The following is a 21,407-nucleotide window of genomic DNA, read 5'->3' as shown; positions in this document are numbered from 1 at the left end:
GTCGGACGCTTAACCGACTGCGCCACCCAGGCGCCCCCCAAAAGGAGGATTTTAAAAAATATTTACTATGTATTGACCTCGGTCTGGGTTAAGTCTTTGAAATATTTATGTCTTTGAAATAAGGTAATAAGTTAATAATATTAACACATATGCTAAAAGCTTTGATGCATCATATATCACTCTAATCCAGGAAAAGATATTTGTCCAGTAGGACAATCTCCTCATTAAAGTCATCCAGCTCTCAGAATTATTGAGACTAAATAGTATCATTCACTGATGATCCAGCCAGTAACGACTAGACATATTTGGGGGGTTGGCAAGGGAGGGGCACACACTCAGGTGCAGTAGAAATACTGACCCCCCTATTCTCTGAGGCCAGTGCTTACAGACCTTCCTCGAATACCCAGACTTCTTTTTTATTTCTTTTGCTTACTTCTAGGCCTGCTGAGGCTGCCACCACTATTTCAGGCTAACCTTTATAGAGAATTTACTAAGCCAAATCCTGTGCTCTGCCTTTTACCCAGATTATCTCATTTTGTCCTCACCATTTTTTCAGATAGAAACTGGGCAAAGAGGTTACACAGCGTGCCCATGGTCACAGAGCTATCGTGGAGGAGGATGTGAACCCAAGGTGGCCGATCATTGAAACTGAGCCTTGAAATTCACACGATGTTTTCCCTCCGATAAGACAGGAATACAATGATTACAAGGCACGAGGTGGTGAACCAGAGAGGGAACCCCTGTTCTCGCCGATTCGCCTGGAAGGAAGCAGTTTCCTGGCACAAAGGGGAAGAGAGAGGGATGGGTCCCAGAAACCTGGGCTTTGCGGGGCTCCTTCTAAGCAATTCAGCCCAGATGCACAGCAGGACGTGTTCAACACCTCTCCAAGGAAGGATTTGAGTCACCATTTGACCTGTGGCCCCAGAAGAAGAGAAAATAGGAAAAGAAATAAGGTGGCAGGAATAATGAGAGTGTTTAGATAATCAGGAATGAGAAAGAGAAATGGAAAGAAACACACCAGATGGTCCTGGGTCATGTACACTTATTTTTTAGCACAAAGGACAGTGCTGGTCACAGCTGGCCCCTAGTGACATTTTGGAGTGAAAGGGGGTGAAGTTTCTCTCCCCAACATCCCTGTCACATACACCCTAACATACGTTTTGCACGTTAAACATCACTCTCTCAGAATCCCTAGCGGCTCTTTAAATAAATGAGAATCAAGGGGTCTCTTTCCCTCTCTGTTTTATTTTTCTTTACCCTACAAGACTCCATCTCCAGATACTTCCATTACAACGTTCCTTACAGCCCTCCCCACCCCATCCACCACCACAACAGCCACAAATAATAAAGAACACTGGCTGGCATTTATCATATGCTTAGCATGTGCTAGGATCTAGGATAAACAGCCGCAACCTAATTTCCTCCCCCCAACAACTTCCTTGCTCACATTTTACAAATGGAGAAACTGAGTCCTGAATGTCTTGCCCTGGGGGACAACCCTGTCCTTTATAAGTTCTGCGACATAGGGTTTTCCCTGAAATTCCCTACAGCGTAGGTGCCAAATGATCGCGAAGCTTCTAGTCATAGCTTGTCCCTTCATAGTAGTGAGAATTTGAAAAAAATATTTACCCCTGTGGCGTGATGTCCTAATGTGTACAACTACGGGGGGACCCCCAACGCCCCATCTATTTCCACGTTGCTATGTTGCTTCTGGGGTATTTACTTTGTTTTTTTAATTAGAATTTTCTGAACTGGTACTAGACACATGATACTAAGCTCAGAAAGGAAGTTTCTCTACCACCTCTTCCCCCCGCTCACTCAAGGTGCCTCCCCAGCGGTAACCCACTCTGCTGCCTTCCAGAAAAACTCAATGCACGTGTAAGTACCATTTCCTGTTTTCTTTTCTTTTCTTTTTTTTTTTTTTTAACACAAAGGGTGGCAAAACGTATATACTGCTCTGACCCTTGCTTTTCTCACTTAAAATTTGATCTTAAGGGGCGCCTGGGTGGCTCAGTCAGTTAAGCGTCTGACTCTTGGTTTCAGCTCAGGTCATGATCCCATGGTTTCATGAATTCAAGCCCTGCGTCCTGCTGACAGTGCGGAGCCTGCTTGGGATTCTCTCTCTCTCCCTCTCTCTGCCTCTCCCCCACTTGCGCTGTGTCTGTGTCTCTCAAATATGAATAAATAAAAAAAAAATTTTTTAATTGATCTTAAGGGCATCCGGTGGCTCAGTTGGTTGAGCCCCTGACTCTTGGTCTCAGCTCAGGTTAGGATCTCATGGTTTGAGTTCCCGCCCCACACTGGGCTCTGCACTGACAGCACAGAGCCTGCTTGGGGTTCTCTCTCTCTCTGCCTCTTTCAAACTAAATAAATAAACTTAAAAAATGTGACCTTCAAGATTATTTCATGTCTATATACAGACAGTTGTCTTTCCCCCTATTATTTGGATGTATCATAACCTGTTCCTATTGACAGAGATTTAAGTTGTTCCTTTTGCATTTTCAATGATGTTACAATAAACACCCCTGCGTCCTTTGGTTTGTACCCGTGCACGTATGGTCTGTATTTTGTCTTAAGTGTGGTGAGAGCAGGAACAAGGGTGTTGGGTGCAGGGGGAGAGAGGACAGCACCAAATTGCTCTTGGTGGTCTTCTCCAAGATAGCTCCAGCCCGGGCCTCACACCATGAGGACCAGCAGAAACTAAGTCAGGAAAGTGCGGGGTGTGCAGGGTGTCTTTGATGGGAAAGGGGGGAAGTCGAAAAACGGTGGGGATTAGCCCCAGCAGCATTAGATGCTGTCCAAAGGGGAGCTGGAAAACCAAGGTGAGCCATAGAATCAACTCAGGAGCCAAGAGTGGCTCACCAAGGGAACAGAGGTGAGAGTGAGGTGAAACTAGAGGCGGACAAAACCAAGGTGGGAACCGCAGAGGAGCCAGTGGTCACAAAAGCAGGCAGTGCAGAGGGCTACTCAGGGGACTGTTCCGTAGAGCATTACGGAGGTTCCTCCTGCGGCCTGTGGGGTGACAGCAACTCTTTCCCCCCGTGGACACGGCACCCCCTAAAGCTACTCTGCCTCCAACGTATCTATGGACACCGGCCTTTTCTTTTTCCTTCTTTCTTTTTTTTTAGAGACAGTGATTTTTTTTTAAGTTTATTTATTTATTTATTTTGAGAGAGGGTGGCAGGAGGGGCAGAGAGAGAGAGGGAGAGAGAGAATCCCAAGCCGGCTCTGCTCTGTCAGTGCAGAGCCCCATGCAGAACTCAATCCCATGACCATGAGATCATGACCGGAGCCAAAGTCAGATGCTTAACAGACTGAGACACCCTTGTGCCCTAAACCCCAGCTTTTTCTGAGCAATACTTGCTAAGGCCCACAATAGTCAATGGTAACTTCCTGTAGGAACCACCTTACGCTTCTTGGGTTAAAGCAACATTTTACAACCTAAGGAGTCTAGTGCTCCTCTGGGAGAACCCAGAACTCTCTATCAGGAAGTGAGCCCAGAATGTGCAGGGCCGTGTCTTCTGTCGTGTGTGGACTTTGTGGACATCTCCATGGCATCGGGGCGGGCAGGATGTGGATTCAGAACGGCAGGGCCTGGGAAGGCCCCTCGCTGCTTCGACCCTCTCTTAAAAGCCAGGGAAGGAGGCCCTGTCCTACTTATCCCATAGTGTTCCTGTGAAGAGCAAAGGAAATCACAACCATGAAAATGCCAAGTAACCCACAGGGCACCACACACACGCGCCCGGTGTTGGTAGATTTGCTACACGCTTAGTGCTCCGTTCTCGTTCCCCCATCTCTAGACTTAGGGGTTTCTCGGCCGTCCCCCAGGGGACTAATCTGCCTGCTCTGACGTCTTCATCTTATTGCTATGCCTTCTCACCTAAGTCTGGACATATTTCAGGGTAAGTGATGTATGGCCTGAGGGTAAAACTGAAAACGCTACAGAAATAGAGAGGCTCAGGCATGACAGTGAACAGGGAGAGGCACGAGCCAGCGAAAAGCCACGCTGCAACACCTCACTTTGCTTTTAATCCCCCAATCCTAAAAGCACCAGATAAGCAACCGCACGGTTACGGAGTCACTGACAAATGACTGCTGGCGATGGCCATGCAAACACATCTGGGACGCATATCCCACAAACCTGGCAAGGACCCCGGGGGGGGAATCTTTGTGCGTGGGAAACTGGGAGAAAAGGCTCCAGGTGAACCCGGCAGCAAGAGCAGCTGAGTGGGCGCGTCGGCCCTTATCACTGCTCCAAACACCGTCACTAAGTGGAAATGACTCTGCTTCTCCGTGAAGCAAACCAGCTGACTTCTCTTTTCTGGAAAGTGGAACAAATACGCAACCACGCTCCAGTTTTTTTCGTTTTTGTTTTTGTTTTTTTTCAGTTAAAGATAAAAAGGCATTACATACCAGCTGAGAGAACGCCACACTGATGTTCCAACGTAAAATAAAACAATGTTGAGAGAATGGCATTAGACTCAGGATACCACGGAGTCTGTTGGGCCTCAGTCAGAGGCCCCATTCTTTCATTTGTTATGTAGACTCCATGCACGAATTGTGTCAACGATTTCATAATTCGGATAACGAAACAAACGGAAACGCAAGTCAGGTGTCAGGCATTCAAATTCTGCCCTGCTCTGTGGAGAAACGGGAGTATCTGAATTTCAAGATACTTAAGACACCAAACTCAAGAAGTCCGCCTGCTTCTCATTCACCCGGGCCTCTGCGCACAGCAAAGAGCCAGTCAGTGTTGGACGAGATAAAACCAAACCGGGGGTTCTCAGCCTTGGCTGCACGTTAGAATCACCTGTGGACCTTCTAACACTCCTGAGGCCCAAACCTTTCCACCTCAGTGTATCTGGGGTGAATGCAGGCCTCAGGATTTTTTTTTTTCTTTTTTTACAGTTCTCCAGGTGACTCCAGCGTGCAGCCGGGATTGAGAACCACTGCTGAAGACCCTCCCCATTTCTGGTCTTGCCCTGGGCCACCCAGCACTCCCCACTGCTGTTCTCTGTGCTGCCCGTTGGCGAACTGGAGAAGAAAGAGGTCAGGCAGTGGGATACCAAAGTCTTGTCTAGTAGCTACCGACTCTGTAGCCAGAACGGAATAGCTTAACAGTCACCACTGAAGCCCTGAGCCCCCTTAAACCACGGGTCCTCAAACTTTAGCTTCAGAATCACCTGGAGGGTTTCTCAAACACAGAATGCTGACCACCGCTCCCAGAGTTTCTGCTTTAGTAGGTCTGGGATGGAGCTAAAACGTTTCATTTCTAACAAAATGCGCTGGCTGCTGGCCTGGAGGCCATGCTTTGAGAGCCATTGGTCTAAGTTGTGTTTAGTTATTAGTGACGCCTCTTGTCCACAACATTTCCCATGCACCCACATCAGCTGGTGGGTTTTAAGCTCTGTCCAAATCAGTGAGGTTATCTATAGCGGCTGCGCCTTGGCATGTTTTAAAAGCTCCCCGAGTGATTTCAGTAAGTATGCCAGGCTGAGAGTTACTGAGTTAAATTGTAATTCAATTGACTTTATTTTAATTTGTTGTTACTAAGCTTTAAAGGTGATTGGAGGGGTGCCTGGGTGGCTCAGTCGGTTAAGCGTCCGACTTCAGCTCAGGTCATGATCTCATGGCTCATGAGTTCAAGCCCTGCGTCGGGCTCTGTGCTGACAGCTTGGAGCCTGGAGCCTCCTTCAGATTCTGTTTCCGTTTCTCTCTGCCCCTCCCTCACTCACAATCTGTGTGTCTCTCTCTCAAAAATAAATATTAAAAAAAAAAAAAAAAGATGAGTGGAGACCCTATACAGAAAGAAGCCTCTGAGAGCAAAATTAATAGGTATAGGCACCCATCAGATGGTCTATCTCTTCGGTGCTGGTGTCTGTTTACAAATCAGTTGTTCAGCATCTGTGGAATCGGACTGCGATGGGCCAGGGAACAAATGGGAACCAATGACGTACCAGGCTCATCCGACTGCAACCTGTCTGTGGGAGGGTGATTGTGTTGGATGCAGGGAGACACCAGGGCCAAGTGGATGGACGATGCTCCTTGGTGTTGGGCCACTGGGATATCAGCCTGCATGGACCACAGGTGGGTTTCTGAAGTGTTCTGCCTTTCTCCCATTTGCTTGGATTCAAAATAGTACTAACCTACTGTTTATCATCTGAGAGTACTTCATTCAGGTACTTTTTTTTTTAATGTTTTTTTATGTTTTAATGTTTTTTAATGTTTTTTTAATGTTTTTTTTTAATTTTTTTTATGTTTTAATGTTTTTAATTTTTTTTTAATGTTTCTTTATTTTTGAGGGAGAGAGAGAGCGAGCAGGGGAGAGGCAGAGGGGTTGGGGGGACAGAGGACCTGAAGAGAGCTCTGCGCTGACAGCAGAGAGAGAGCCCAATGAGAGGCTCGAACTCGTGAACCGTGAGATCATGACCTGAGCCAAAGCCAGACGCTTAACCAACTGAGCCCCCAGGCGCCCCCACATGCTTGTTTATTGTCTGATGCCTCCACAGTTTGGTGTCTTTTGTATCCCTAGCACCTGTAACCCTGTCTGCCATCAGGTAAAAGTTGTTTAGGAAATGTAAATAGGCCATGTTAGTCTGAGAGAAAATGCGGGGACATCTCTTACCTTTTTATCAAGAATATAATGTCCTCCTGCCTCTATCCACCCTCTTCCAGGAATACACACTGTACATTCTTAGTCACAAAGAGAAACACGGATCTAAGGTGGTCTTCTTAAAAAGTTATCTAGGGGCGCCTGGGTGGCTCAGTCGGTTGGGCGTCTGACTTCAGCTCAGGTCACGATCTCATGGTCCGTGAGTTCAAGCCCCGTGTCGGGCTCTGGGCTGATGGCTCAGAGCCTGGAGCCTGCTTCCGATTCTGTGTCTCCCTCTCTCTCTGCCCCTCCCCCATTCATGCTCTGTCTCTCTCTGTCTCAAAAATAAATAAACGTTAAAAAAAATTTTTTTTAAGTTATCTAAATTTCAAAGAAAGCACTGGAAAATGAGAGGAACTGTTGAATGCAAAGTTAAAAATACTGAATGATAAAATTTCATGTTCCTAGTTTTTGTTTTGTTTGGGTGGGGGGATTCTAGTGTTTCCCATGGTTTCCCACATGTAAAGGCTGGGTGACCTAATTCTCTCTGGGGACAGGACTAGGGAAATGGAGAGATTGTGGTTGTCACTGTAAGCTCTGTTGTACTATTTGACCATTTTGATTAAGTGGAAATACTCACCTAATGTATTTTCCTGACATATTTACCTGAAGAAGATATGGTCAGAGTTAACTATGGTTGAACAGATGCAAGACAATAGCGCTGAAGGGTGAGGGTGGGTTTTAACTATCAAAGGGCAGTTCAGAGGCACCGGGGTGGCTCAGTCGGTTGCCTGTCTGTCTTTGGCTCGATCGTGATCTTGCAGTTCATGGGTTCAAGCCCCACATCAGGCTCTGCACTGCTAATGCAGAGCCTGCCTGGGATTTTCGCTCTCCCTCTCTCTCTGCCCCTCCCCCACTCATGCTTGTATGCTCTAAATAAACAAATAAACTGTAAAAAAAAAAAAGAAAGAAAGAAAGAAAGAAAGAAAGAAAGAAAGAAAGAAAAGGCAGTTCACATACAGCAATGCCTGCATTTTGTACACCCTTTCTCATCAACCATATGCTGAAAGAAGGTTAACAAATGTTTCTTTGGCTTATTTTGAGGAGGGTCATCTGGTAAAATGCTTGCATGCGGTGGTCTGCTCTGGGAATTTACTCGCGAAGCTTGGTTGTATTTTTTACCTCGTTGCCTCCAGAAGCACACCTGCAGCTGCAGTTTATTATCAGATTTTATTTTTCTTTTTTTTGTAATTTACTATCAGATGAAAACATGCCCACAAAGGGGGCCCACCATGCTCGGATGCCTTTTTTTGTTTGTTTGTTTGTTTTAAACTTTTTATTTTGGTGTCTTTTCAAAAGAAAGCTTGCTCATATTTAACGGGACTTGCCCAGACCCTGAGGCTGTCTCAGTTGGGAGTTACTCACCTGGGGAAGCTGCATTTCTGACCATCTGACTACCTTTTTGCACGCTGGAGACCTGTTCTGCCTCGTGGTACCTGGCAGTTTAAAGGAATGTATGTATTTTCTTTAATGTTTATTTATTTTTGAGAGAGGGAGAGAAAACCACGGAGGAAGAACAGAGAGAGGAAGAGAGAGAGAGAGTCCCAAGCAGGTTCTATGCTGTCAGCACAGAACCTGATGCAGGGCTTGAGCTCACAAACCGTGAGATCATGACCTGAGCTGAAATGAAGAAACAAATGGGGAAAAAAACAAATGGAAACAAAAAGGATTTTCTTAAAATGATAGCTATTATCATTACTAATCTGAATATTTTCTACTTTTATTAGATTTCCATCTCTCTTTCGAATAGCCGGTTTCAAAATTACAATTCGAGAGAGTTAGTGGGAGTCAAATGTTCCTGGCCATGCCCTTGTCCTCTCTCTGGCCTGCTATCAGCCCCCTCCGAGTAGGGAGGGGAGACAAGGCGGGCTCCTGCACAGTGCACACGGGCCCGCTGTCTGGGCGATGCACCCCTTGCTCAGATCAGCACAGGCTCAGTGTCGCCAGAGAGAGCACCTGAAAGACAGGGCCGAGCCCAAAAACAAATGGTAGATGTATGTTTGTGGACATATAGGAGACAAGGAGGACAGGAGCGAAGGGAAAGGAGATGTGGGCTAGTATCTCAGGGGCTGATGTGTCTTCACCAGGAGCAGCCTGAGGAAGGGGAGAGGGTGTAACCAGTATGAGGGAGCAGACAGCAAGAGATTGTTCTATTGTTTGACGGATCCTTACAGGAGGCCGAGGAAGGAGGCAATTTCCTCAGGTCTCCGAAGTGGTGTCTGAGCGGAACAAATCGTGGATGGGACTTTCTGAGTCCAGGTGTCTGAGGCTGGTGTCTGAGGCCGGCCTGCTTCTGGTCCTATTTTACCTTGAAAGGGATTCTATCCTGCCCCTCCCTCCTGGACAACCTAACAGGCCTCAAGCACTGAAAATTCAGTGCTGCTGCTTGAGCTCAGGGTGCAATTCAGTTCCACTCTCTTGCCAGCCTCTTTTCTGCATTTGTTTTGTTTTGTTTTGAAATTTTTTAATGTTTATTTTCGAGAGAGACAGAACGTGAGTGGGGGAGGGCCAGACATAGAGGGAGACACAGAATCTGAAGCAGTTTGCAGACTCTGAGCTGTCAGCACAGAGCCTGTCGCGGGGCTCAAACTCACGGTTCGTGAGTTCATGGCCTGAGCCGAAATTGGCGTTCAACCGACTCAGCCACCGAGGCGCCCCTTCTGCATTTGTTAATATAATCCCACGATTTTTTTTTTCCTTCTAGTTTTTAATGTGATGGGTTGCATGAGTAGATTCTCTAAAGGTGATCCACTCTCGGATTCCTGGTTCTGTGTAATCATTAGGGTGTTGTGTTTTGCTTTGTTTTCAGCATGGTTCCTTTACTTTTATTTGAATAACTGATCTAGGACTCAGCCTAATTTTTTTCTAATATTTATTAACTGGCTACGTAACCAAAGGTCTGTGGTTTTAGTGACAGTCCAATGTAGGGATGGTCTTTGCTTGACAAAAGATAGTCATAGGGTTGCTAAAGTACAGGACGCCCACTTGAATTTGAATATCAGATAAACAACAAATAATTTGTTTAGTACAAATGTGTCCCATGCAATATTTGTGTGGCCTATACTTACACTGAATTGCATGAGATGTACTTACACTAAAAAAAAAAAAAAAAAGTGTTTATTTGAAATTTACATTTAACTGAGTATCCTATATTTTTATTTGCTAAATATAGTAGTCTTAATCATGAATAAATAAACAAACATAATGTTCAGAAAAGAATAAATGTATTTTTAATTAAGAAATATTTTTGGGGCGCCTGGGTGGCACAGTCGGTTAAGCGTCTGACTTCAGCTCAGGTCACGATCTCGCGGTCCGTGAGTTGGAGCCCCGCGTCGGGCTCTGGGGTGATGGCTCAGAACCTGGAGCTTGTTTCCGATTCTGTGTCTCCCTCTGTCTCTGCCCCTCCCCCGTTCATGCTCTGTCTCTCTCTGTCCCAAAAATAAATAAACGTTGAAAAAAAAAATTAAAAAAAAAATATATTTTTGTCGGTGGAAGAAAAAAAACCAGATGCCAGGAAACCCTAGTAACTACTGGACTCTTATTTCTGAAAACCACAATGGGGTGGGGAAGTAAGAAATAATAAAGATGGTTTTAGTTCATGTACAGCAAAAAAAAACATAGAAAAAAAATTCAAATTCCTAAAACAGACTAGATTTATTGGTTTTATTTCAAGGTAAAGGAACGCAACACCACCAACTGGACACTGCCCTGGTAGGGAACTTTCCTTTCACCATATTGAATTAAGCAGGAAATGTTTCTGTGCTGTCCTCGTCCCCCGAGGCAGATGTTTCTATTTTTTTTTTTAATTTTTTTTTTCAACGTTTATTTTTGGGACAGAGAGAGACAGAGCATGAACGGGGGAGGGGCAGAGAGAGAGGGAGACACAGAATCGGAAACAGGCTCCAGGCTCTGAGCCATCAGCCCAGAGCCCGACGCGGGGCTCGAACTCACGGACCGCGAGATTGTGACCTGGCTGAAGTCGGACCCTTAACCGACTGCGCCACCCAGGCGCCCCTCTATTTATTTTATGTTACAGAAATTTTATTTCTTTTTTGAGTTTTCAAATCCTCTTTTACTGGCTTGAAATGTATTATCCATGGAACTTATATTCCTTTTGTTTTCCTTTCAAAAGCCTCCCCCAAACGCTTGTAACTACCTGGTCTTTCTGCAAATCGTCAGGCTGCTCGATACCTATTTTCTGGGTCTAAACTCCATCCCTAGTTTTTTTAATGTTTTAATTTCTTTTTGAAAGAGAGACAGAAAGAGTGAGACAGACAGGGCGTGAGCAGGGGAGGGGTAGAGAGAGGGAGACACGGAACCTGAAGCAGGCTCCAGGCTCTGAACTGTTCGCACAGAGCCCCACGCGAGGCTGGAGCTCACGGACCATGAGATCATGACCTGAGCTGAAGTCGGATGCTCAACCGACTAAGCCACCCAGGCGCCCCCCCATCCCTATTTTGAGAGGAAGACAGATAAGAATACTTTCTCAATACTGCTTAATAGATGTGGTTACATAGTATTCTCTCCAGGAAAGGAAGCAGTAATTGTTGCCTGTTTTGGTCTGAGAAGACAGAAGTAAACTACTTATACATGAAAAGATATGGGATAGTTAACATTTTGGAATAAAAAAAAAAGTGGGGTAAGTAAAAAATCATATTTATCCAGGTATTACCATAGTTTCATTTTATTATTTAAATGATGATGACTTTGTCATGAATATATGTAAATCTTGGATAAATTTTATGTCATTCATTCCCCAGTCAGTCAGTCAGTAGTGTGCCTATTATGTACCAGGCACTATTCTAGGTCCTGGGATATAAAGGTGAATGAGACCAGGTCTATGCTTCCCAGGGAAGACACTGGTAAGTAGGGACAATGGCACATAAATCAATACCTATAATACAGTTTAACAAAAGCCATGATTGTATACAGAATACCATGAGACTATGGGAGAGGAAGGTATTTGTTCATCTGGGGGTGGAAGACTCAGGAAATCTTCACAGAGGAGAAGGTCATTAAATTGAATCTCAGGAGTTTATCAGGCAAAGGTGTCAGGGAAAGGCATCACAGTTGACGCACACGGGAAGGCTCAGTGACCCAACAGTGTTGGCACATTCAAGCAGTTGCACCATCGGGCGTGTGGTGGGGAGTGTCAAGGGTTAAGCAAGAAAGGAACTCAGGACAACTCATAAGGGGCCTTGTAATAATGGCAAGGGATTTGGAATCTACTCAAAGGAAATGAAATCTCACTGAAGGGGTAGATACAGGAAGAAATGATCGCTTTTTGTTATAGAGCTATTGCTCTGGAGGCCATGTGAAATAGGGTGGAAGAGGAGACTAAACACAAGAGACAGGTTAAGAAGTTAATGAACTAGGACAGGCGAGAGCTAACAAGGGCTTAAACTAGCAGGGAGCTGAGACGGAGTTCCGTTCTGGACATGCTGAGCCTAAGGCCCATGTGACATTGTCCGAGAAACACTGAGGACGAGAATGCAGGTGTAAAGCTGGGCAGATAGGCCTAGTGGGAGGTTGTTTTGTTTTGTTTTGTTTTGTTTTGACTCGTCAGCCAAGAAGTAAGGCGAAAGCCATGAACATGGATACCATGGCCCAGGAATGATATAAGGAATAAGAAATAAAAGATAGACATGCTATGAAATGAGCATTTGGAAGAGAAAGACTCCTAAACAAAAACTGGAAAGGAGCATTCAATGCGCTAGGAGATCAAGGAGAAAAAGGCATCGCAAAACCCAAGGAAGAGGAGAATTCCAATCATTGGTTGATTATGTTAAGTGATAACGGAGGAAAACGTGCGATAGGGACAGAAATGGGTCCCTTGGGGTTAGCTCTTAGAAGACACTGATGACCCAGGTAGAGCAATCAGAATGCTGTGTTTGACACAGCAGCCAGATGGCAGTGGGTCCAGATGAAGGTGTGTTGACTTCTTTCAAAGAGACTGGGAATTATGGAAAGGGACGATGGCAGAAAGCTCAAGAAAAACTCAGAGGCACTCTCATTATTTTTCATTATAAAAGTATACCTCCCTGAAAGAATAGAGAATACTGTAACAGATAACTGGGTACCCGCCACTAACTATCTCACAATTTTCTATATCGACTAGAGGACAGATTGGCAAACTTTTCCTTAAAGAGCAGAGAATGAATGTTTTAGATCTTGTGGCCCACAAAGCAAAATACAGGCTGTTATATAAGTTTTTGTTTAACCATTTAAATACATGAAAACCATTCCTAGCTTACGGGTCAGAAAAAAACGGGACGCTTGCTGAGTTTGGCCCATGGGTTTTCATTTGCTGACCCCAGGACTACCATGTTTTTCTGAAAGAAACACAACATCATAGATACAGTTGAAGCCCTCCTTGTACTCCTCCCTGATCTCATTCCCCTCCCTCCCTTTCCAACGGTAATTGCTTCCCTAAAGTTAACGTGTATCAGTCCCCACTTTTAAAATATGCCTATGTCCCTAAGCAATATAAGCATAATTTGGAGTGTTTTTATGTACTTATTTACTTTTGTGGGAGAAAGCATGCATGAGCACGCATGTGTGTGCAGGGGAAGGGCAGAGGGAGAGAGAGAATCTTAGGCAGGCTCCAAGCCCAGCGCGAAGCCTCGTGCAGGGCTTGGTCCTATGACCGCGAGATCATGACCTGAGCCGAAATCAGGAATCGAATGCTCAGCTGACTGAGCCACCCAGGCGCCCCGGGAGTGTTTTTAAAACTTTAAGTAGGGGCGCCTGGGTGGCGCAGTCGGTTAAGCGTCCGACTTCAGCCAGGTCACGATCTCGCGGTCTGTGAGTTCGAGCCCCGCGTCAGGCTCTGGGCTGATGGCTCGGAGCCTGGAGCCTGTTTCCCATTCTGTGTCTCCCTCTCTCTCTGCCCCTCCCCCGTTCATGCTCTGTCTCTCTCTGTCCCAAAAATAAATAAACGTTGAAAAAAAAATTAAAAAAAAAAAACTTTAAATGTAATCATTCTGTGCAAAATAATCTTCAATTGGCTTTTTTGGCTAACATTACAGTTGAGATTAATTCATCTTCATACATTTGGCTTTAGTTCATTAATTTTACCAGCTATATGACACCTCATTTTGGGACTATGTTCAGTTTCACATATTCTTCTGTTCGTGAACACTTAAGTTGTTTCTATTTTCTTCATCTTTACAAACAGTGCTACAGTCAGCGTTCTTGGCCATGATGTTTTGCCACACATTTGTTTTTGAGCTGGTATATATACCTGAGATTAAATTGTTGAGGTTGGAGGCTACAAACATTTTTAGCTGACTAAATATTTCCAAATTGTCCTCCAGACCGGTTGTGTAGAAAAATTTCCTTTTCCGGTATTTTGGTATGGTTGGTAACCTGAAAATTTTTCCCAATATGCCACACCTAGAAATACTGAATGAAATATCAGAAGCAACTTTTTAAATGTATAAAGAAACCTCAAAAAAGCAAGGAAATCCCCAGGGTCCAGAAAATATTTCAAAAAAGAAAAGGAAAGGAAAAAAGAAAAAGATGATATAGGAAATTTAAATTTGGAGACAAATATGGGGACCTATGGGGATTTCCTAGAACAAAGGTTTGGGGCCATAGGGATATGAGAGGTTATATAATTCTTTCAGGGGACTTCTGTCCATCTCTTGGCTCAAAACTTAAGGCTGGGGTGCCTAGGCGCCTGGGTTAAGCATCTCACTCTTGGTTTCAGCTCAGGTCATAATCTTAACAGTTTGTGAGATCAAGCCCTGCATCAGGCTCTACGCTGACGTCACAGAGCCTGTTTGGCCTTCTCTGCCTCTCTCACATGCTCGCTCTCTCTCTCTCTCTCTCTCTCTCTCTCCCGAAATAAAAAAACTTAAAAAAAAAAAAGTTAAAGCTGAAACACCAGGCCATGGTTTTAAAAAAAGGATGGGGCGCCTAGGTGGCTCAGTTAGTTAAGTGACTGACTCTTGAGTCGGGCTCAGGTCAGGACCTCATGGTTCATGTGTTTGAGCCCCACATCAGGCTCTGTGCTGACAGTGAGGAGCCTGCTTGGGATTCTCTCTCTCCTCTCTCTCTCTCTCTCTCTCTGTGTCCCTCCCCCACTTTCAGGCTCTCTTTTTTATCTCTTTCAAAATTAAATAAACTTAAGGAAAAGAAAAGAAGGGAAGGAGCAGTGATTCGCACAAAGTTTTAAGTCAAAGACCAGTGTTGCACAGCCAGGCTGACCTCACCCTCATCCTGACACTGTGGACCTGGCCCCTCTTCCGATTTCAATTTGATTTTGTCTACCTCTTTCTCGTTGGCAACAGCTTTGGCATCTTTGGTCACCTGTTTCTGGCGTCAACTTGCCTCCACAGCGGACTCTGGTTTGTTGGCTGGCACCTTTAATGATGTTTGGGCACCTCCTCTTGTAACTCTTGGAGTCTGACCCCTGAGGCCTGCTCAGCCTCCCCCTCTCCACGCCAATGCTGGGGGGTCAAGCCTGAGGTCTAACCTCTGACTCTCCTCAAGCCTAGCACATCCCTGCCTCCATTTCTTCCAAACACTATTCTGTGGTGACAGGACTAGGTTGTATTGGTAAAGTATTTACAATACGTTGGTGATGGAATAAAAAAAAAGATGGATTTCTGTTAAGTGGGGTGAGTCTTCCTCTGTGTCCCAGACTGTATCCTCAGTGCCCCCAAGATTTCTCTTTTTTTTTTTAGTTTTTTTTTTAATGTTTATTTATTTTTGACACAGAGAGAGAGACAGAGCATGAGCAGGGGAGGAGCAGAGAGAGAGGGAGACACAATCTGAAGCAGGTTTCAGGCTCCGAGCGGTCAGCACAGAGCCCCACGCGGGGCTCGAACTCACAAACCGCGAGATCATGACCTGAGCCCAAGTCAGACGCTCAAGTGACTGAGCCACCCAGGTGCCTCGTGCCCCCAGGATTTCTATCATGATTGGGAATCAACTGAGATGAACAACAGGCTTAGGTCTGTATAAACTTCAGATAAAACTATTAGGTAATACTATGTTTAAAACAAAGACATAGAAGGAATAAATAACACAAGAAAAAATAAAAGCAAGGGCGCCTGGGTGGCTCAGTCAGTTAAGGGTCCAACTTCAGCTCAGGTCATGATCTCATGGTTTATGAGCCCCAGTGCCATGTCAGGCTCTGTGCTGACAGCTCAGAGCCTGGAGCCTGCTTCAGATTCTGTGTCTCTCTCTCTGCCTCTCCCCCACTCATGCTCTGTCTCTCTCTCCCTCAAAAATAAATAAACATTAACAAATTTTTTTTAAAGAAAAATAAAAGCAAGACATATTTTTTTCTGGAAACGAAAAAATTTTTTCTAGAATAAAAAATATAACTGAAATTGAAAGCCCAATGAATGGGTTAAGCAGCAGGATGGACTGGGTGATTGCACTAACCCTCCCACCGGTGGTGCAGAGTTCCTGTTTCTCCACGTCTTTGCCAACATTTGAGGATGGTGCAAACTGTACACAGGTAGGCAAATTGCAGGTTGTATTGTTTCTTTGCAGAATTGGGCCCATCCCAGCCAAAATCCAGCCTCTTCTGGTTTCTTAGATCAGGCTTTTGGACACAGAGGGACTTTAAGCCTCAATCAATCCCTTTCTGCCTGTTTTTGTTTTTGTTTTTGTTTTGTTTTGTTTTGTTTTGTTTTGTTTTGTTTTGTTTTTTTGGTCCCTGAAGGCTGCTTGGTCCTTGGGGTCAGTTCTCAGTAGCGCTCTCCCACAGCGATTGACCCGGGTTCCCACACCCCGAAGCCTCTTACCCAATGACTTCATCATTCCACTTTTCCGGCTTCTGGTCTTAACTATGCTAATCCCCTGATTCTCTGTTGCTCATTCTGCACCTTGCAGCCTTTCCTTCCCCCTGTAAAGGCCAAAGTTCAACCCAACTCCCTCCATCCCTTTTCCTGTAGACCAGTCTCCGACCCAACCAGATACAGCTCCTTTATTAATATGCAGTAACCTTAGACTCCAACTAAGAATGCATCTACAGTTAGAAGGATACCAGAGATATATTTTTCTAAACCTGAAACTAGCCACAAATCCTGGCAGAGCCTAAAAATCCAGAGGTATCACAGCATATGTTAGAGCATGGATTCCTGAGACTGAATCTTTTTTATTTTTTATTTTTTTTTAATTTTTTTTTTCAACGTTTATTTATTTTGGGGACAGAGAGAGACAGAGCATGAACGGGGGAGGGGCAGAGAGAGAGGGAGACACAGAATCGGAAACAGGCTCCAGGCTCCGAGCCATCAGCCCAGAGCCCGACGCGGGGCTCGAAGTCACGGACCGCGAGATCGTGACCTGGCTGAAGTCGGACGCCCAACCGACTGCGCCACCCAGGCGCCCCTGTTAATACATTTTTTGATGAGTTATTAAATACTTGCTTTTTTTTTTAATTTTTTTTAACGTTTATTTATTTTTGAGACAGAGAGAGACAGAGCATGAACGGGGGAGGGGCAGAGAGAGAGGGAGACACAGAATGGGAAACAGGCTCCAGGCTCTGAGCCATCAGCCCAGAGCCCGACGCAGGGCTCGAACTCACGGACCGCGAGATCGTGACCTGAGCTGAAGTCGGACGCTTAACCGACTGCGCCACCCAGGCGCCCCTGAATCTTACTTTACTATTTAACTGTGTGACCTGAGGCAAGTCACTTAACCTCTCAGTGACTCCATTTTCTCATACGTAAAAGAGGGACATATGTTTAAGGTTGTTAGGAAAATCAAATGAGTTAGTATAAATAATTTAGAACAGCGCCTGGCATACAATGAATACTATATGTGTTTGCTATCATCATTATTGCTACTTGAAATTGGAACTGTCCCAGGCAATAGCAGATGCCAGTCACATTCGTTGAAATGAGATCAGTGTGAGAAGTGCAACTCCATTTATGTAACTAGTATTTTATTTAATTCTTTCTTCCCAAGGTTTAGCTAATGCTCTCCTGAAACAGCATAGAAAATCTCCCAGTCGTCCGTGTCAAACCCAGTGTTTAACCCTGGCCACCAAAACAGTGACAGCCTCCTTGTTCTCTGTGTCATGCCCTTAGCCCTCCTTTCTACAAACCATTATGCCCAAAGCAGACAATAAATCCCATGTTTTTGGTGTCTGGGAAGTTGCTTTTAGCTTTCTGATATTGTCAAGCTGACATCGACAGGGCACAGGGCAAGAAACCAGGTGGAAATGACTCCCTCACTCATTGGACACAATGTTGCCTTGACATTGAGTCTGCATTTTCTTAGCATCCAACCCTGGCCAAGATACTTAAACCCACAGCTTTTCGTCTACTAGGCTCATCTGTTTGGTCAAAATCCCAGAAAAGCTGTTCTCTCATTTCTCTCCTGGTGATTTCTAAGCAGATTATTTCACTCGGGATAATAATCAAGTCTGCATCAGGCTCTCTCTATAGAGAGAAAAGACACCGACTCAGAGGTATTGACACTGGTCCAGGTAACTGCAGGTATGAGATTATGTTGCCTGTTTGTGGTTGGCTTGATTTGAGCTGTATCCTGGAATATGTTTGCAAGGAAGAGAGTCGGGCTGTTCAGTAGATTGGGTTCTACTACCAAACATCTCCAAGATGCTTTTTGAAGAATCCAAGGAAATACAAGTGTGACGCCTATAAACCAACTCACATCCTGAAGTCTTAGGCCCCATGGGCTCACAATGATATGCATTCGTTAATTTAAAAATATATAATCAGTCTTTGTAAGAGACTTCCCCTTGACTTCGATTATACAGCTTTTCGCAGGTGGGCATTTTTGCATTTTCTGACTTTGGAAATCCAGACAGGGCCCAGTAAGTGTCTTGGATGATTATCCAGATAAACCCGGCACTTGGCTGAAATGCAGTTTTTCACCTCTGACTTCCCTGACATTCTAACGATACTTGTTTTCAGGAGCTCATCAGCTTTTAGTGATCAGCCTCAGATCCATTATATCGCTGGAACAGGGTTCGAGGAAGGCAAAGATGAGCTACAGAGAATTTTCCCTGGAGGAGCTCACAGGCTGGTGGGAGATCCGGACATATACACAATTAGGATCTAATGTGATTAGCTATGTTTATAGAAGTTTAGTTTTATGTGGGCATAATACAGGTGAAGGCAGAACGCCAGGCAAGGGGCAGTGAAAGGAGACATCAAGGAAGCATTAACTCTCAGTCTGGGTCTTTAGGAGTTCATTAAGTAGAAAAAAGAGAACTTGTCCTTCACTTTTAGCATGAGCCACACAGGCCTGGGGCACATGCTCCATTCGGTGTGACTGTGGCTGGGCAGTGGGAGGGCACGTGGGAGGAGATGCCATGGAAAGGAGGCTGAAGTGAGAGTCTAAGGGGCATCAATGAGGAGCAACCAAAGGTCTTCATGTGGAAGAGCCACTGATCAGATGTGGGTTTTAGAAAGAAAACTTTTACTGGGTCTTCAGATGATCCTTTTGCGTCTCCCACATGGCAGACGCTTGGACTCAGAAATGTGAAGAAAATACTCAGGCAAGCTTAAATATTACTCTCAGCGCGTCTTTGAGGCACGGGTGGTACCTCTAAGACTCACAACAGGTGGCAGTGGGATGGCTGGGCTCTGCCTCCTGGGGTGTGAAGGGACGCCCCGCGGGGACAGGAGTCTGGCCCAGAGGGCTCTCCACCCGGGCAGAGGAGAGAACCGGGGAGCCTCAGTCAGAAGAGCTGCGGGGCAATAGAGCTTGGCCTTCCGACCTCCCCTGTGCCACCAAATGCAACTTGAGCTGTGTCACCTTGGTGCTCGCTCCCAGCCCCCAAACCGTGCCTAAGATAACACATTGTCTCCCCCACCCCTGCACCCCCCCCTCCCCCGGCTCATCTTAAACACTACCTCCCATTTTAACCAAACATCTTTCTGGTTGGAATGGTTTGCCTTTCACTTTTCATTTGCCACCTCGGATGCCTGACAAGACCACATGGAGAGCACCCAGGGCAAGCGAAATTTGTGGGATGGTGTGGTGGGGTGTTGACTGTGAATCTCCAGGAAATTGCCACATCTGCTAGGTCAGGGCCTGATGCCCACCCCCCCCACCCCCATCCTATTTAAAGAATTGTAGCTTGAGAACTTCCTTTTGCTTGAAATACTGCTCTACGCTAGAAGCAGGTAGTATCCCTTGACATAAACTATTGGCAATGAGTTTATTTACCCAAGGGCAAGTCAACAAAACTGTAAGAGGCAATTGAGGCTGATGGTGCTTTTGTTGTAGCAACTGTCAAGGGTATAAATCAATTGCTGCTCTTAGCTCAAAATACTGAGATTTAACATTTTGTCTTTTCCAATACCTTTGATTGGCTACAATCACATCACTTTTCAAAATAAAGTTTCATGGTACGCCTGGATGGCTCAGTCGGCTAAGCGTCCGACTTCGGCACAGGTCGTGATCTCACGGTTCATGAGTTTGAGCCCCACATGGGGCTCTGTGCTGACAGCTCAGAGCCTGGAGCCTGCTTCGGATTCTGTGTCTCCCTCTCTCTCTGCCCTTCCCCCCCTCATGCTCTGCCTCTCTCTCTCTCTCTCTCTCTCTCTTTCACACACACACACACACACACACACACTCTGATTTTAAAAAGATTTAATCTAAAGATTTAAAGAGATTAAATTTAAAAAAACAATAAAGTTTCAGTAGTAACAGTCAATGCAAAGAAAATATCCCCCAACGTAACAAGATCAAAGAAAAACAGATGAAAGACTTCTCTTGATAAGTTGGAATGGATGCCTGGTAACTCCTCCGATAATTTTGTTTACTTTTTTTTTTTTTTTAACTTACTGTTTTTCTTTGGTGTAATTTCTAGCCGTATATTTCCATACCCAAGTTTTTCACAAGAGGTTTTAGGACTAGCAGATTTCTCAGCCCACCTTATTAAAAGTAAATTCATTATTTCTCTGTTTCAGCTGACTGAAATGTTCTTTTGCACGAACTGCCAAAAAGTTTAGGGTTTTCTTAACATGCCCGTTAAAGCTGGTAAATTACAGGGACCCCACGTGAGTGAACTGGGGCAGGATTGGCCAGCTGCGGGGAAAGCCAGCCAAGCCGCCCCCAACTCCACCCCCCCCCCCAAACCACAAGTCTGATTTTCTCTCCTTCTTTCACAGAAAGGACTAGATTTTCTGGGTGTTCCCCTCCCCGACAGAGTTCTGTAGCCCGGGGCACTAAACAAGCCTCGTAATCCTCCTTTCCCGAGGTGGAAAGCTGGGAGGTAGCTTACCCGGAGCCTGGCTGGTGGGAAGGAGCGCGATCACCAGGGCAAAGACCAGGGCAGCCCCGGAAGCCTTCCTGTCAGCTCGCCCCGGCATGATGCTGTGCTGGGCTGCGCTGGGCTTCAGCCTCCCTGAAACCTGAACATTTCCTGTTTCCTGCTTGTTTGGGTTGGTGCTGACTTGAAGGAGAGGTGTTTGCCTGTTTTTTAGGAAGTGATGTAATTCTGCAGGAGCCTGTCAGACCAGCAAGGATTGCAAAAGAGAAGTTGCTCTGCAAGCACTGATTCAGTCAGTAACACCTCTCAAGCCCTTTTCAGTCCCGGCCCTGCCACGGGCCCCCATCTTTTGTAATTGTCTCTTAGAAAAACAGTGTCGATTGCTCAGATGGCTTTTGGGATCTGGGACTGAGGGTCCTGGACCAGAAGCATTCTCCATTTGTGATTTTACTCAATCCCCAGGTGAGAATCTGGGGCTGCCCAGAGTTTAGAGCAGCAGTATTCAGTAGAACTTTCTGAGATGCTGGAAATGTCCCAAATCTGCACTGT

General features: G+C 45.4%; 1 protein-coding gene across 4 annotated transcripts in view; it reads right to left on the bottom strand.

Moving 5' to 3' along the window:
* Positions 1–21,067, bottom strand: part of TMEM154 (transmembrane protein 154) — a 51,628-nt gene extending 30,561 nt beyond the window's left edge. For 2 of the 4 annotated variants that reach the window (XM_019828854.3, XR_002155972.3), the window contains exon 1: positions 20,871–21,066. In XM_019828854.3, coding sequence (XP_019684413.2) covers positions 20,871–20,958 — 88 coding nt within the window. In that variant the 5' untranslated portion in view covers positions 20,959–21,066. Of the gene's footprint in view, positions 1–20,870 lie in introns of all 4 variants that reach the window. The other 2 variants (XM_019828852.3, XM_019828853.3) reach the window with 2 other exon arrangements.
* Between the last annotated feature and the right edge of the window lie 340 nt (positions 21,068–21,407).

This window comes from Felis catus, chromosome B1 (assembly GCF_018350175.1).
Source record: "Felis catus isolate Fca126 chromosome B1, F.catus_Fca126_mat1.0, whole genome shotgun sequence".
In the NCBI taxonomy this organism is placed as follows: domain Eukaryota; kingdom Metazoa; phylum Chordata; class Mammalia; order Carnivora; family Felidae; genus Felis; species Felis catus.
Note: the sequence above shows the minus strand (reverse complement) of the source record. Positions and strands in the feature narration are given on the sequence as shown.